The 16310-nt window shown below is 54.5% G+C and overlaps 2 protein-coding genes across 2 annotated transcripts; one reads left to right on the top strand and one right to left on the bottom strand.

The window, feature by feature from the left end:
• Nucleotides 1-336: 336 nt before the first annotated feature.
• On the top strand, nucleotides 337-3845 carry OAZ1 (ornithine decarboxylase antizyme 1). The gene is given in 6 exon segments (XM_065918107.1): nucleotides 337-571; nucleotides 1944-2001; nucleotides 2003-2089; nucleotides 2521-2693; nucleotides 3036-3121; nucleotides 3296-3845. Coding segments are annotated over 6 exon segments (684 nt in total). The 5' UTR covers nucleotides 337-425; the 3' UTR covers nucleotides 3430-3845.
• A 2247-nt stretch (nucleotides 3846-6092) lies between these two features.
• On the bottom strand, nucleotides 6093-11289 carry PEAK3 (PEAK family member 3). The gene is made up of 3 exons (XM_065934133.1): nucleotides 11208-11289; nucleotides 9803-10341; nucleotides 6093-6872 (listed from the first exon to the last, which is right to left on the bottom strand). Exons 1-3 carry the CDS (start codon nucleotides 11287-11289, stop codon nucleotides 6093-6095), a joined length of 1401 nt encoding a protein of 466 aa, XP_065790205.1.
• Nucleotides 11290-16310: the final 5021 nt, after the last annotated feature.

The raw sequence follows: 16310 nt of genomic DNA, 5'->3' as shown, positions 1-16310 counted from the left end.
ACCCCCACCCCCAAAAGCGGGCGCAGAGGTGGGCCGCGGTCGCTAGGCCAGGCGGTGGGGGGTGGGGCGAGGCGCGCGCGCCGCGCGTTCCCGACGCCACGGCGGCCCCGCCCCCTCCGCGCGTCCGCAGAGCTTGGCAACGGGACGGGGCGGGACCTGAAGCATTCTTCCAATCCAAGGCGCGGTCCCAACTCGGGTCCCTCGCCGCTTGCCAATCAGACGCCGAGAGGGGCGGGCGTGCCTGGGTTTCCCGGTGGCTCCGCACCCTCGTGCGGCCGCGTTCCCGCGGCGTGGGGGGCGTGGCCTGAGAGCGTTGTCTATAAAGGTGGGCGGCGACGGCGGCGCCATTTTGCGAACGGCGAGCAGCGGCGGCGGCGCGGAGAAGCGCAGCGGAGGTTTTGCTGGTTTCGGACCCCAGCGGCCGGATGGTGAAATCCTCCCTGCAGCGGATCCTCAACAGCCACTGCTTCGCCAGAGAGAAGGAAGGGGATAAACCCAGTGCCACCGTCCACGCCACCCGCACCATGCCGCTCCTTAGCCTGCACAGCCGCGGAGGCCGCAGCAGCGAGAGGTAATCGCCCCGCCCCCGCCCGAAGCTTCCAGAAGCGGAGCCGCGCAGGCCCGCAGGGGGCCGGCCTTGGGGCGCCACGGAAGTCCGGGGAGCGCGAGGTCCGCCCCTTTGTCGAGGCCACAATCGTACCGGGGGCGGGGTGGGGGCGGGGCGGGACCGATGCGGGCGGAGGGGCCTCTGATTGGATTGAGGGGCTTCCTGGGTACCTGGTCGAATTGAGGGGTGTGTGGCGGGGGGGGACACGGCGGTTTCCGTTTGGATTGGGGGAAGCTTCTAGTGTTCCTGGTCGGGTTTGGGGGGCACCAGAGTTCACGGCCCGTTTTAGAGGCACGGGGGTCGGGTTTGGGGGGCGGCTAGGCTTGAGGGGCGAGGTCGGGTCCACGGGTCCGGGGAATCTGCACTTTACGGGCAGACGAGCCCAGCGGAGTGGCCTTTCCCACGGGACGGCGGCCGCCCTGGCGATCCCTTTATAGCCCAGAGGACGCGCGGAGTAGGACAGTGCCACGTAGACGGCGCCCGGGGCCCTTAATCAGGGTGAATGCCGGATCGCCCTTCCCCCGGAGGACTGCTGTGCCAGGGATGGTCGTGGCCAGGGACGGGGGTCCAGGGGAGCTGCGCTCGGCGCGGAGCGCGAGCTCTGATGAAGGGGACCCCGGATGGGAGCCGAGGAAAATGGAGGCGACTTTGGGGCTTGTTTACACTGCTCAGCAAATGGCTGCTGGCATTGCCGGCTGCGCGATTGTGAAAATCTCCCCCGGGGCCGAGGGCCCTCTGCCGAGATGACGCAACCGGAGGCCGCGGGGAGCGCGCGGGAGGGCGTCTCCGCGGGCCGGGCCCCGCAGCACCTGCGGGGTCACTGATCTGGCCCCACGTCTCCCGGCGAGTGAAGGGACCGCCGCAGGGACAGCTGCTGCGGACGGACAGGTCAGATCACCAAGAAAAGCTTGCTGGAGCTTCAGGTCGGCTACAGACCGCACAGTGGGAAAGGGGAAGCTGGAGCGCTGGGCTTAGAAAGGGGAAGTAGAAGTTGACGCAGGATTGGGTGGGGCGGCAGTTCGTGCCAGTCGTGAGATGGTTAAAGGGGGAAAGCACCCCCGCCCCCCGGGGACGGGTGGGTCTAACCAGCGTATCACCCGTGGCGTCTGGTTTGAATGGCCACTTGTTTCTGTGATTGTTTAGCTGCCCCGCCGCCGGATGTTGATTTTTGCGCTCGGTGTGAACGTCGCCTTTGGAAAAGGGAGGCAGGGTCCCTGGGTGGACTTGGGCTCTGGAAGGCCTTGACCTTCAGTTTGGCCGTATTGGGACGCCAGGCCCTGTTGGCAAAGGCCGCGGGGGTCTCCTCCCAGTGCTGTTCACCTGCTGTCTCCTCCAGTTCCAGGGTCTCCATCAACTGCTGTAGTAACCTGGGTCCAGGGCCTCGGTGGTGCTCCTGATGTCCCTCACCCACCCCTGAAGATCCCAGGTGGGCGAGGGAATAGTCAGAGGGATCACAATCTTTCAGCTAATTTATTTTACTCTGTAAGTATTCTCCTCCCTCTGGACTCCTGGGTACCTGAGCTGGGGGGAATGCGGTCAGACCCACAGTGCCTGCCTCTCAGCAGACGGCTATCATTTGTGCACTTGTCATGTGCTGGGAGCTCTTTTCCTGGTTTTACCCAGTGCTCTGAGCCCAAGATAGAAGGAACAAAGATGCAAATCACTGCCCAGGGTTTGCCTGAATCTCGTAGTTGTTGGCAGCTCATGATAGCACCTTAGCCTGGGGCTCTCTCTGGTCTTGGGCAGAGCTGATGCTGCTCGGAGGCCTCCGTAGCCAACATCAGCACTGGGTGGTGGGAGTGTGTGAAAGGTCATTTTGGTACTTTTCTGGGTTGTCAGAGTAGCCAAGGGAAAGATCCCCAACCTGTGAAGGTTGGTGTTTATGGTTGAATGTGATTTTTTTTTCCCCGCAGGATAATCGGCTGAATGTAACAGAGGAACTAACGTCTAATAACAAGACGAGGATTTTTAATGTCCAGTCCAGGCTCACAGAGGCCAAACATATTAACTGGAGAGCGGTGCTGAGCAACAGCTGTCTCTACATCGAGATCCCGGGCGGCGCTCTGCCCGAGGGGAGCAAGGACAGGTGAGGGCCGGCCTGTGTGCAAGGAGGAGGGAAGCCTGAGTCAGGAGACGGATGGGTTGTTCATGTTCTGGAATGGGGGTTCCCCTTTTAAGCAGTGGACCAGCAGTTACCGCCCAAGGGATGAGGGGAGGGGGTGTTACTGCTGGCCTCAAGTAGGTGGGACCAGGGGCACCCCCCAGTGTTTAGGAATGCCCCTTTGAGTGATCTGGCACCAGTGTCCGTAGTGCTTTAGGTGACCCTGGATTAGACCTGGGAGAGATTGGGGTTCAGACGGAAGTGGAAGAATCAGGCTGAGGCCCCGGTAGTGGTGCGGGTGGGCAGCTCCTGATGCTGGAACTTCAGCTTCGCAGTTCTTCTTGAGTTTGCTGAAGAGCAGCTCCATGTTGACCACGTCTTCATTTGCTTCCACAAGAACCGCGATGATCGAGGTAGGTTGACTGCCTTCCTCAGATTCTCCAGGGGTGAGAGGAGGGGGAGGCCAGGCAAGGAGGTGGAGCCCATGGAGTCCAAGACTTAGGCCTTGGTCTCCAGACCCTGGGCCCTGATTGTGGACAGGAGTTCTGACTTAATTGAATCGTATCTCTTCCGTGTCTCTTCTGCAGCCGCCTTGCTCCGTACCTTCAGCTTTTTGGGCTTTGAGATTGTGAGACCGGGGCATCCCCTTGTCCCCAAGAGACCCGACGCTTGCTTCATGGCCTACACGTTTGAGAGAGAGTCCTCGGGTGAGGAGGAGTAGTGCACGGCCCTGGGGCCGCTCAGGCCTCCGTTGCAGTCCCGTCTGTGTGCTTCGCGCCGTGCCTGCTGCGGGTGGTGTGATCAACTGCGCTGACCAGCGTCAGCCTGCTCACCTGCTGGTTTGTCCGCATGTTGTAATTGTGCAAATAAACGCTCACTCCAAATTAGCCGTGTATTTCTTGAAGTTTAATATTGTGTTTGTGATACTGAAGTATTTGCTTTAATTCTAAATAAAAGTTTATATTTTACTTTTTTATTGCTGGTTTAAGATGATTCAGATTATCCTTGTACTTTGAGGAGTTTCTTATTTGAAAGTCTTTTTGGAACAGTCTTAGGTCTCTTAACTTGGAAAGATAGGTATTAATCTACCCTTCTATTGCTCTCAGAAATCCAAATAAAAGTGATTATCCCTCTTAAGACCTGTGTTGGCTCTATGGTGTTGATGGGCTCTGGGGCCAAGGGAATAGGGGCCTTGGGCTTGCCAGGGGCTGAGGGAGCTGTGCTCGCAAGCAAGAGTTGTGAGGCAGTAAGGCCCTGGTGTCACCTTTGGCCACAGCCAGCTCAACCTGGCTACCTCCATACCTCATCTTCCTGCCACCCTTGGGCAGGTGGTAGCCTGCCCCACCCTGCCTGCCACTCCCCTTTCCCTGGAGCCCTTTCCTGGGGTGACGGAGGCAGGCTGGAGTGGCCTGGTTCCAGGCTGAAGCTGTTTACTGGGCCTTGAGAAGTGGAGCAGGGCAGGGCCTAAGTGGGGCTTTCCCAGGGGTAAAGGGGAAGGAAGGGGTGGGTGTTTGGCTGTGGGCATCCTCAGCCCTCTTATGGCGTCTTGCTGGGGAGGGAGCTCTGCTGGTGGGTGTTCTGACCAGAGCAGAGGTGGGGTCTGAGGCAGTAAGAAGGCAAAGACGCTGCAGTTGGTAGGGGTGCTTTGCCCAGTTGTCATGGGGTACAACTCTGACCCCATGGGAGACCGATTCTCCAGGCAAGGATACTGGAGTGGGTTACCATGCCCTTCTCCAAGGGATCTCCACCCAGGGGTCGAACCCAGGTCTCCCACATTGTGGGCAGATTCTTTACCATCTGAGCCACCAGGGAAGGGTGGAGGTAAGGGGGTGACTGAAGGCCAAAGGCGGCAGCCCTGCAGCGCCACCTGCTGGCTGCATCTGGGGTTGTGCCCTGCAGATTGACAAATAGGTTGCAAAGCAGGTATCTTAGGAGAAAGGAATTCAGAGGGATTCAAGTCTTGTCTGGGGGTTGAGTGGGATATTTGGTTGATTGATGATGGAGTTGGCTTTCAAAGTTCTGGGGAGAGGGTGGACACACCAATCTGTGTGGGCAGGGCACAGGCAGAGAAAGGGCTTTGGGGTTGGGGTGCTGGAGGATGTACAGGAGTCTGAAGCAGAGCATAGTGGGAAGGTATATCAGCAGAAGGAACAATGGGTAAGGTCTGGAGGCCAGAAAGCACCTACACGGAGGGGCGATGTGCCAGGAGAGGTTGGCAGACAGCATTCGGAGCCTTTAGACAAACCCCTTGTGTTTTGAAGGTACTAGGGAGCCATGGGAGAGGTCTGAGCAGGGGAGGGACCAGGTTACACCTGGGAATTAGAAAGTTCCCCGCAGCATCGTCATGGCTGGTGAAGGGGCATGACTGGAGACCCCACACAAGGGCATTGGGACCCCTCAGGGCTCCTGTATCTACTTTTCAGAAGTACACACTGAGACTTCCTCATTCTCTCCCTCAGGTCCCTGATGAGTCTGTAAACAACTTTGTTTATTCTATCATTCTATGCTATTAAACACTTAGCGTGTGTTAAGTATCGGTAGGGCCTCAGAACTCAACCTGATGGGTGAGGTGAACAGGTGACAAAGAGGTGAATAAATACTTGCAGGTGGTGACAAGTGCTTTGGTGGGAAGCATGGCCAGGAACTGGAGAGGGCCCAGGAGGGTCAACTTTATTTGCTTGAAAGAGGTGAGATTCAGCAAGTCTGGCAGAGGAAAGAGCCAGTGCAAACTCTTGGTGGCTAGACAGAATTTAGTGTCACAGAGGGGGAGCAAGGAGGCCATAGTGGATGGGAGGAGTAGAGGGGGTGGGCATGGGAACCAAGGGAGCATATGGGCAGGTGAGCTCAGACCCTGCTGGGGTGGGCTGGCTATGTCAGGTTCCAGAGACCTCTCTCCCCATGGAAGCCCCCAGCAGTTCTTGACAAGCTGTTGACAGTTCACACCATCATCCTCAGCGCAAGGGCAGGCTCCAGGGCCTTTGGGAGGAGTGTCCACATTGCCATGGATACACTAACCATCAGACATAGTACCACAAGGGCACCTGGCTTCTACTGAAAGGCAGTGGGAGGGGTTCCAGCCACTGGGAGAGGCATGAACTGGCAGTGATTCCACGCGTGGAAGAGGGGTGGGCTCCTCTGAAAGCCTCTACAGGCACTGGCCATTAGGCCCCAGCCCTGAAAGGGGGCAAATGCATTCTGGGGGGCAATGCGGGGGGGGATTGGGCCTAATTTCCCAACTGCATTCTTTGCTGGCCTGTTGGTCCCTTCTGAAAGAGGGCGTCCACCCTGTGATGGATTCACCAGCCACCAGTTCCAGCCCTGGGAGGTTGAGGGGGCCTGCCACTTGGAGAGGCCCTGGAACAGGTGCGTCACTCACAGGCAGGGTCAGTCCCACAGCAGACTGAGGGCGAGGTCCACTGAGGCCGCTGTGGCCTCCATCAGGTATTCGCAGCAGAGCCAGTCATCCAGACCGGGCACCTCCCCACCCACGGCGCGCTCGGCCAGGTGCAGGACCAGCATGGTTCGGCGCACCTGCAGCCAGGACCCCAGTGGGGCTCCGTGGCTGCGCAGCTCGGGTCCGGGCCCCCAGAGCAGCGCCTGCAGTGCGCCGCGTGTCTGGGCCGCTGAGGGCCGCACGCGGGTCAGCTGGGCCGCCAGACGCTCCAGGCCTGTGGCCACGGGTGTGGCCAAGGGCACTCTCGGGCCAAGCATCTCTCGGAGCAGGCGGTCCAGCTGCTGTGCGTGGATGCCAGGGGTGCCGGGAGGCCGCGGGTGAATGCGTCTGAAGTCCGCAAGAAGCAGGCGCCGGGGCCCGGTGGCCGTGCAGCCCCGAGGCGCCACCAGCAGGAGGTTCTCGGGCCGCAGCTCGGCCAGGGCCGCACCCAGTGCCTCCAGGCGCTCCAGGGCAGCGCTTAGCTGCAGCAGCAGCAGGGCCACGGTCTTCGTGAACTCCTCGGGCGGCTGAGCGCCTGCCTCCACAAGCCACTGGGCCACAGTGAGCTCTGGCACCTCGGCCACTAGGGCCACACTGCCGCTCCAGGGCGCCTCAGGCAGTGCACCCTCAGGCAGCAGGCCGCACAGCCCCTGGAGGTTGAAATGCGGGCGCAGAGAGAACTGTAGCTCCAGGCCCCAGGGGTGGGGCTCCTCAGCTCCTGGCTTGGGCACCTGTGGGACAGAGGGGGCCTTCAGAGCCTGACCACAGAGCCCCTCCACCCTGAAAACCAGCATAGCTTACCCAGAGGCTCTACCTGTTCTGAAACCTTCCCACCCACCGCAACTTGCCTCACTATCACTCCAGAAGCAAGGTTCTTGTTAATTCAAATATTGTTCGCCAACATGATTTAAGGAAAACTACACCTGGGAGGATGATGCTATGAGTCTTCCCTGGCGGCTCAGATGGTAAAGAATCTGCCTTCAACACGGGAGACCCAGGTTTGATACCTGGGTGGGGGAAGATTCCCTGCAGAATGGAATGGCTACCCACTTCAGTATTCTTGTCTGGAGAATCCCATGGACAGAGGAGCCTGGTGGGCTATAGTCCATGGGTTTTCAAAGAGTCAGACACGACTGAGTGACTAACACTAACAGTACACCAGGGAGGAGGTGTTTAACGGCTAAAGTTTCCAGCCTGCCAAAGGGTATCCATCACTTGTTTGCCACTTGGTAAGGAGGAAGGTGACAGCAAAGGTGCTGGAGCTGGGCTGTTCAGTAGAAATACAGCTCAGGCCACAGTGTAATTCAAAATTTCCAGTAGCCACATTTTAAAAAGTGAAAAGAAACAGGTGAAAGTAACCTTCTTTCTTCTTTCTCTTCTTTTTAATATTCACTAGTTTAATTTTTTAGATTTGCATGTAATTGAAAACATACAGGATTTGTCTTTTATTTCACTAAGTATAATATCCTCCTGTGGTGTTGGAGAAGACTCTTGAGAGCCTCTTGGACAGCAAGGAGATCAAACCAGTTGATCCTAAAGGAAGTCAGTCCTGAATATTCAATGAAAGGACTGATGCTGAAGCTGAAGCTCCAATACCTTGGCTGCCTGTTTCGAAGAACTGACTCATGAAAAAGACCCTGATGTTAGGAAAGATTAAAGGCAGGAGGAGAAGGGGACGATAGAGGATGAGATAGTTGGATGGCATCACCGACTCAATGGACATGAGTGTGAGCAAGCTCCAGGAGTTGGTGAGGGACAGGGATGTCTGGCATGAGGCATTCCATGGATGGTGTCACAAACAGTCAGACACAACTGAGTGACTGAACTGATAATACCCTCCAGGTTCATCTATGTTGCAAGTGGCAAAATTACATTCTTTTTTATGGCAGATTAGTAGTAGTCCATTGTATATATATTCCACATCTTCTGTTGATGGACACTGAGGTTGCCTCCATGTCTTGGCTATTGTAAATAATGTTGCTGTGAACATTGGGGGCACATAGATATTTTCTAATGAGTGTTTTTGTTTTTTTCTAGATATATACTCAGGATTAGAGTTGTTGGATTATATGCAGTTCTATTTTTAGTTTTCTGAGGAACTTCTAAACTGTTTTCCACAGTGGCCACATCATTTTACATTCCCACCAACAGTGTACAGGATTCTCTTCTCTCCACATCCTTGCCAACATTTGTTGTCTGTGGTCTTTTTGATGATGGTCATTCTGACAGGTGTGAGGTGATACCTCCTTATGGTTTTGCTTTACGTTTCTCTGATTAGTGATGTTGATCATCTTTTCATGTACTTGTTGACCATCTATCTGTATATCTTCTTTGGAAAAATGTCTCTTCAGGTCTTCTGCCTAGTTTTTCATTAGCTTTTTTTTTTTTTTAATTGAGTTGTATGAGCTTGAAAATAACTTTCATAATCTATTTTATTTAATCCAATATATCCAGAATATTATCATTCAACAGGTCATCAATGAAAAAAATATTAGTGAGATGTTTTACATGATTGTTATTGATATTAAATCTTTGAGACCCGGTGTATATTTGGCACTCAAAGCACATCTCAGTCAGGACCAGTCCCATTTCAAGTGCTCAGAAGTCACCTATGGCCAGCAGTTGCAGTACTGGTCAGCAAAGCTCCTTCTAGAAAGTAGGAGAACAACAACTCTGGAGATTACATTTGAATCACTTTGGGGCAGGGGTTAAAAAGCACAGGTGCTGAGGTGGGGCACTGGGAATGTGTATTTTAAAAATAAACTCCCTTGGGATTTCTCTGGTGGTCTAGTGGTTAGGACTCCAAGCTTCCAGTGCAGGAGGTTCAGGTTCAATTCCTGGTTGGGGAACTAAGATCCCCCACGCCATGTGGCATGGCCAAAAAAACCCCCAAAACAACCAACACAACTCCTCAGGGGCCTCTGAGATGGAACGAGGATCAAGCTGTCAACTAAAGAACTCATAGCTAGCAACAACTTACTCCCTCCACACTCCCATCTGTAAAATGGGTTCATAATAGCACAATCTGTCAAATGGATGAGGTTCCTCCAAAATGGTGACATGTCTGACTCTTGGTGGTCATATTTATTTGACAGGAATTTTTTTCCCCTTGGTGGTGCATAAAACAGAAGCACCATAATAAAATATGGTGATGCTTGCATGAGGATTAGCTAAATGAAAGTGCTGAAATCTCCTCAGAACAGCACAGGACATGAAGGAACAGTGCTCAGTATATTTTGTTGAAGATGTTGATGATGGAAAGTGGTATCTATCAGCTGGCAGTGGGTTTGTAGCGTTAGAATTTACTGGGAAGTGAGTTCAAGGGCAGACTCCTGAAGACTTCCCAAGAGGTCCAGCGGTTAAGACTCCTAGCTTCTACTACAGAAGGTGTGGGTTCAATCCCTGGTCGGGGAACTAAGATCCCACATGCCCCGTGGCAGGAAAAAAAAAGCGGATTCCTGAGCCCCTGAAAGGCCTGGGGAGGTTTTAACAAGACTCCCAGCTGACTCGAATGTAGGTGGCCCCACACCTTAGAAACGTGATTCCTAGGACTGACGGTGTTAGCTTCAAAATAAGCAATTAGGCCCGAGAAGGAAGGCCCTGGGTTATGCCTTGGAGGGGAAACGGGAAACTGGGGAAACCTCCGGGGGGCGGGGCTCACCTTGGCAGCCAGGAGATGCCACGCTTCCTCATGCACGCGTACCAAGCGGTAGTAGAGGGCGTCCCCGCTCTCCACACAGGGCGAGCTGTCCAGGAGGCGGAAGCCGTGGTGTGGCCGGCAGGGGCCTGGGCGGCCCCCCAGGAGCCGGGTGTGCAGCCGGGCGTGCACGACGCGGAGACCCTCCAGCTGCCGGGCCTCCAGCGCGGCGTGCACGGCCTCCGGGTGGTGCAGGTCGTGGAGGGAGAGGCCCAGTTCGGTGTCCAGCGAGCTGAAGGGCGGCTCTGCAGGCGGCTGGGCTGGCCCCGCCCTGTCGTCGTCTGCCTGGCTCTCATCCACACTGCGGGACCCCACAAGGGGCTTCCGAGGCGGCCCTGCTCGAGTGAGGCTGGGGCTGGAGGCTTTGTGGGTAGGCAGCGACTGGGTCCTGGTGAGGGTCTTCTTGGGCAGGGGTGGGGGCAGGGGCTGCGGGTCAGTCACGGGGGGCTCAGATGTCCGTGGGCGGCAGGCCTTGGAGGGCAGCAGGTGGGTGCGGACCTCACCTGGGCGGGGGAAGCAGTGGGGGAAGGGCGTGAGGACACGGGGAGTGGGTGCACAGGACTCTACCCTCGGCCATAATTCCTTCATCTCTAAAATGGAAAAAATAGTGACTTCTCTAGTGGTGCAGTGGTTAAGACTCCGTGTTGCCCCTGCAGGGGGCGCTGGTTCCATCCCTGAGCAGGGAAATAAGATCCCACATGCCACGGAAATGGGGTGGGGGTAGCCAAAACAAATTTTTTTTACTGGAAAAAAGCTGGGAGTTCCTAGGTGGTCCAGCGCTCTTACTGCTGGGGCCGGGGTTCAATCCCTGGTCGGGGAACTGAGATCCCGCAAAACCGCACTGCACCGCCAAAAAAAGAAAATACCAACGCTCAACTATTTTGTGCCCTGTGAGTTAAGGATGCCATCTCCAATTTGCAAATAAGGAAACAAAACTTCAGAGGAGTGACAAGTCAGTGGCAGAGAAACATCCGGCCCCCACTTTCCTGTCTGGTTCTGGCCAGGTGACTGAGCCTCTCTGAGCTCCAGTTTCCTCATTTTTAGAAACTGGCGATCCAGCTTTTTTTTTTTTTTTTAAACAAAGAGTTTTATTAAAATAGTTAAAAAGCTGCTATACGGGACTTCCCTGGTGGTTCAGTGGTTAAGACTCTGTGCTCCCAATGCAGGGGGCCCAGAACTAGCCAGCCAACTAGCTCCCACATGTTGCAACTACAACCCAGCACAACCAAATAAATAAATATTTTTTAAAAGCTGCTATAATCGAGTTAAATGATTCCTTAGATGGTAATGAAAGACCCAACCTTCCTGTTCTGGCTGCCTTACCGGCCACCTGTCCCACCGCCCACCGAGGGCCCCTCCCAGATCTCACCAAGATTGCTGTACGTGTGCTGTGCTGAACAGGTGGGGGTGTTGGCCCCAGGCATCTTGGTGGGTGGCTCCAGGTTGCTCATGCTGCTGGGGGAAGGTCAGAGTGGATGGCATGTGTGTGAGGGGCCCCCCTGCTGTGTGGCCCTTGAGAGGGTTGCTTGACCTCTCTGGGTGAATGTCGCCCATCAACCTTTCAGGGCAGCAGGAAGGACCTTGTACTCTTGTGATAGAGACAAAATGTCCATCTAGGGGGCAGGGGTAGCATCTGGGGGCCGGTGACAATACCCAGGGACCCGTACTTAGGCCTTGGCCTCAAAGCTCAGCCTCCTCAAGCCGTGCAGTCACCAACAGCAGCCTGACCCCTAGCCCTGCCCCACCTAGATTCTAGGTCACCCCAGCCTTGAAAAGCAGCTGCTTCCGCCCAGCCCCCGCCTTAGCCCCCTCCAGGAGCGCCCTACCTTTAGGACTGGCGTGACCTCGGGGCAGGAGGGCCCTTGAGGACCAACTCCCAATAGCTGCAGCTCCTGGCCTCTCGGACTGTCTGACCGGTCCCTGCAGTGAACCGGAAACGCCAGGGCAACTGTTAGACCACAGGCCCGGACGGGAGGGGGCCTTTCTGCAGTACTTCCCCATGAAGGCTGCTGGGCTCCAGGGCTGAAAGCTGATGGGAGGAGAAGGGAAGACGGGCCGAGTTTCTGAAGGTTACACGAGGTGGGCAGCCGAGAGGACCGAGCCCTGAGAGGTTGGGGGAAATCGAGGCTTTTAAGACTCCCCCACCTTTGGGGAGGCAGGGAACCTCAGAAGTGAAGGTTCAAGGAGAAATTCAGCCAGGTGACCTTTCGTCTGTGGTTTTCACTTCCTCTGAAGCCACTTCCTCTTCTGCAGGATCATCTGAGAAGCCCCCAGAATGCATGCCCCCACTCCTCACCCATCCCAGGACCCTTGGCAGGTACTGCTCCATTTGAACTCCAGTTCTGTGACTTGCAGTGTGACTTTGGGCCAGTCACCACTCCTGTGTTCCAGCAAATACAGAAAAATGGCTCCTGTTTGCTGTCTCAGCCACACTAGCTGGATTTGTTTTTTTAATTTAATCAACTCACTTCCCTTCCCCCCCCCTCCACGTTAATGCATTGATTTAGAAAAAGGCACTTGATAATAGAATTTCCATACATGGAAAATCAAGAACTGGTGAACATCCAGGGAAAGCCAGACAGTGTGAAATTCTAGCTTAAGTACATGCTGTCTAAACTGTCTGGGGGCCTGAGGCTTACCTTACCGGCTCGGAGGTGTGAGTGGCATCTCTCTGAAACCCAGCCTCTTCCCCTCTGTAGAGGAAGAACCAAGAAGTCACTGCAGTTGAGAAGATGCAAAGACATTTTTGTTTTGTAGTCTGAGCATCTTCCATGCTGAGCTTCTCCTCCTGCACCATCTCATTTCCCTTAGAGGGCTGGAGTCCACGCAGGGTCACACAGCAGGTCCAAGGTGGGCTGAGAGGTCTACAGGCCGTTACTGGGTGACCCCTGGGTGTGAGGAAGGAGACAAATCCATCTCATGGAGTCCCCCACATTTTGGGCCACACTGACCTGCTGACCCTCAGCATTTCCAGTGTGAGGGTCCATAACTTGATTCAATATTTTTTCTTTACTGGCACTCAGCTTCTGTAATTCACAGAATGGATGTTCTCTGTCTTTAATCCATGGGGCAGCCTGTGATTTGGGTGGATTTCAGAATCATGCAGTGGGAGGACCGCGAGCTTGCGGAAGGGTCTGTGAATTATGCCGGACAAGGATTCCACAAATCCTAGACTGTTTCAGGCGGACCAGAAGGGACCAGAGGTACTGAGGAAATGGCCTCCTCACTGCCCAAACCCCTGCTGATTACCATTTCTTATTCTTCCCTTCATAAGACCCTGGGGCAGGGGGAGGGGTAGTCACCCAGCCAGGCCACAGCTCCAATCCAGGATTAATTAGGGTTCAGCAAGCAAGGCACTCACTTCAGGCACAGAATTTAAGGTGATGCCAACAAAACAAAGTACCCCAGTAATCAAGATAAATAACATTTTTGTTGTTGCTGTTCCTCACTAAGTCGGGTCTGACTCTTTGCAACCCCATGGATTGCAGCATGTGCGGCTTCCCTGTCCTTCACTATCTCCCTGATGTTGCTCAGATTCATGTCCATTGAGTTGGTGATGCTATCCAAACATCTCGTCCTCTATCTCTCCCTTCTCCTCCTGCCTTCAATCTTTCCCAGCCTCAGGGTCTTTTCCGATGAGTCTGCTCTTCCCATCAGGTAGCCAAAGTACTGGAGCTTTGGCTTCAGCATCAGTCCCAATGAATATTCAGGGTTGATTTCCTTTAGGATTGTTTGGTTTGATCTCCTTGTTATCCAAGGGACTGTCAACAGTCTTTTCCAGCACCACAATTCAAAGGCATCGGTGTTCAGCATTCTTTATGGTCCAACTCTCACATCCATACATGACTACTGGAAAAACCATAACTTTGACTATAGGCACTTTTGTTGGCAGAGTGATGTCTTAAATAACATTGTAACATAATATTTAAAAAAAAAATCTTATTTGCAAATGGTGGCCCTTGAGCTGGTGGCTGTTTTTATAAATAAAGTTTTGTTGGAATGAGGGCCAGCATTAGGGTATGGGGAGTGAGGCAGGGTCATGCCAAGGCAGAGTGGATCTTTATTTAAAAGGTTGATATTCTGTTCATTGTGGACTTGGGGCATGAGTTGATTCCATTTGTTGATTATTGATCTTTTTTAAAAATTCTTTTTATTTTTGAATTTTATTTGGCTGCATCAGGTCTTAGTTGCAGCACACGAATCTTCATTGCTTAATGTCGGGTCTTTTCTTTTTGGCTCATGGACTCTCTAGCTGTGATGTCCATGTTCAGTAGTTTTGGCGTTCAGGCTTAGCTGCCCTGTGGCATGTGGGATCTTAGTTCCCTGACCAGGGATGGAACCTGCATCCCCTGCATTGCAAGGTAGATTCTTAACCATTGAACCACCAGGGAGATCCCTAGACTGTTGATCTTGATGACTGAGATCTGGGCACCCCCTGAAATTTTATGCTCAGGGTCAGTGCCTCACTTGCCTCACCCTGGGGTGGGATAGGAGAAGGCTGCAGAGGGGCCAGGCTGGAACAAGCAGTGACATCCCTGGGGACTTCTCCACCCAGGACAGGCAGGGTTGGGGGGAACTAGTGTCTGGGACCCCCTCAAGATGGCCGCCCTTGGAGTGGGTGAGGGGCTTTGTGATGAAGGAGAGCAGTTGCCTGCTAACATCTGCTCAGCACCCCAACATCCCCAGCACACCATCAAGCCCAAGTGGACAGTCCTCCCCTTCAGCCTAGAAATGGGGAATGCCTGCTTCAGCTCACCCTCAAATGCGACCCCTGTGTGTGTCACCCCCACAGTGGCCCCGTCTGGCTACCCCAGCTCGGGGTCAGGCCCTCTGCAGATCCTAAAGCTGTTCTTTCATTTGAAGAGTATTTCTGGAGCGCTGCAGGAGCTGAGGCCAAACTCCCTGCATCCCTGGCATTACCCAGAGCAGGGTTCCCGATGCCAGGTGCTCCCGAATTTTCCATGACTTGGCATTTCTGAGAAAAACGCCTCAGTTTTGGTGCCAGGCAAGGTTACAGTCCCCAAAGGCGTCCATCTCCAGGACCTGTGAATATGTTATGTGGCATGACAGGGGGAAATGAAGGTTGCAGATTAGATGAGGATGGGAGTGACACTGGATTCCTCGGGGGTCCTTATAAAAGGGAGGGGGAGGGTCAGAGGCAGAGAGAGATGGGAGATGCTGTGTTGCTGGCTCTGAGGATGGAGGGAGAGGCTGTGAGCCAGGGATGCAGTGCCTCTAGAAGCTGGAAAAGGCAGGAGCCTCCGGAAGGAACCAACTGCCAATCCGTTTTAGGCTTCTGAGCCCCAGAGCTGTTGAATGATGAATCTCGGTTGTTGTAAGCCATTAAGTTTTGTTACAGCGGCTGTAGGAAGCTCATCCAGTTCCCTGCATGAAAGAGGGCCACAATCCTTCAGTTTATGGATGTGCACACTGCACAGAGGGGGGGCACGACTTCCCCCAGAGCACACAGCACTCAGGCCACACACACCCATCTGGGGGGCCCCGCCTTGGGTTTCTGGCCACAAACTGGATGGGACCCCTTCTGCTGTCCTTGGACACCTGAGGAAGGAGTACCGCTCTGCTGCATCCCAAAGATAAGACAGGATTCAGGAAATCCTGGATCATTGTATCTGGTTTGAACCAGGGACTCAGATGGCCCCTGTGGATGAGGAAACTGAGGCACAGGAGGAGGCAGTCTTTCACCTGCCTTTGCTGCAGCACCATAGGGGAGATGAGTCCCCGAGGCAGGGTCCTACGGCCCAGCCCGCCCACTCCCACCTGACTTCTTGAAATCAGGCTTGGAGGGGCTGCCCCACAGTGCCCCCCTCATCCCCTTTTCTGTTTCTGTCTCCTGCGGGGCAGGAAGGCAGTTTCTTCCCATGTTCAAATGAAGCAACTGAGGTCCTGGGACTTTTCTGTTGGTCCAGTGGTTAAGACTCTATGCTCCCAATGCAGGGGACCCAGGTTCGATCCCTGGTCAGGGAACTAGATCCTATATGCTGCAACTAAAGATTTCGCTTGCTGCAATGAAGATGGAAGATCCTGCGTGCTGCCACCAAGGCCTGGTGCAGCCCAATAAATAAATATTTTAAGAAAGAAAGAAACCAAATCCCAGAGAGTGACCCTGGGGTGTGGGAGGCTGCTCTTGGCCATAGTTTCTGCTGGGTGCTCTCAGGCCACCTCCTTCCAGAAGGATTAATGGTAGAGACCTCCAGGGCCTACCAGGGTTTGAGTCTTGACATCAGGTTCTCTGCTCTGCTGTCCCCATCCATCAGGAGGGGGTGAGAGAGACTCTCCAGCCCCAGGGCAGGAAGCTGCCAGTTCCAGAGTCACAGCAGGGAGGGCATAAGTCTGCACCTCCTTTCTCCTTTCCTCCTAGCCACTTGGCTCTTCCCCTGGGCCCAGCTCAGGGCAGGAATTTCCCTGGACAGCTTGGTCTCACTGGCCCCTCTCAGCACCCTACTTATCCCTG

This window comes from Muntiacus reevesi, chromosome 1 (assembly GCF_963930625.1).
Source record: "Muntiacus reevesi chromosome 1, mMunRee1.1, whole genome shotgun sequence".
In the NCBI taxonomy this organism is placed as follows: Eukaryota; Metazoa; Chordata; class Mammalia; order Artiodactyla; family Cervidae; genus Muntiacus; species Muntiacus reevesi.
This window is presented reverse-complemented; position numbering and strand designations above follow the sequence as displayed.

Coding starts and splice junctions, on each gene's coding strand:
- PEAK3 (XM_065934133.1), bottom strand. CDS start 11,289: ATGAGCAACCTGGAGCCACCCACCAAGATGCCTGGGGCCAACACCCCC. Junction 10,342..11,207: donor GCACACGTACAGCAATCTTG/GTGAGATCTGGG, acceptor TCCCCCGCCCAG/GTGAGGTCCGCACCCACCTG. Junction 6,873..9,802: donor GGCATCTCCTGGCTGCCAAG/GTGAGCCCCGCC, acceptor TCTGTCCCACAG/GTGCCCAAGCCAGGAGCTGA.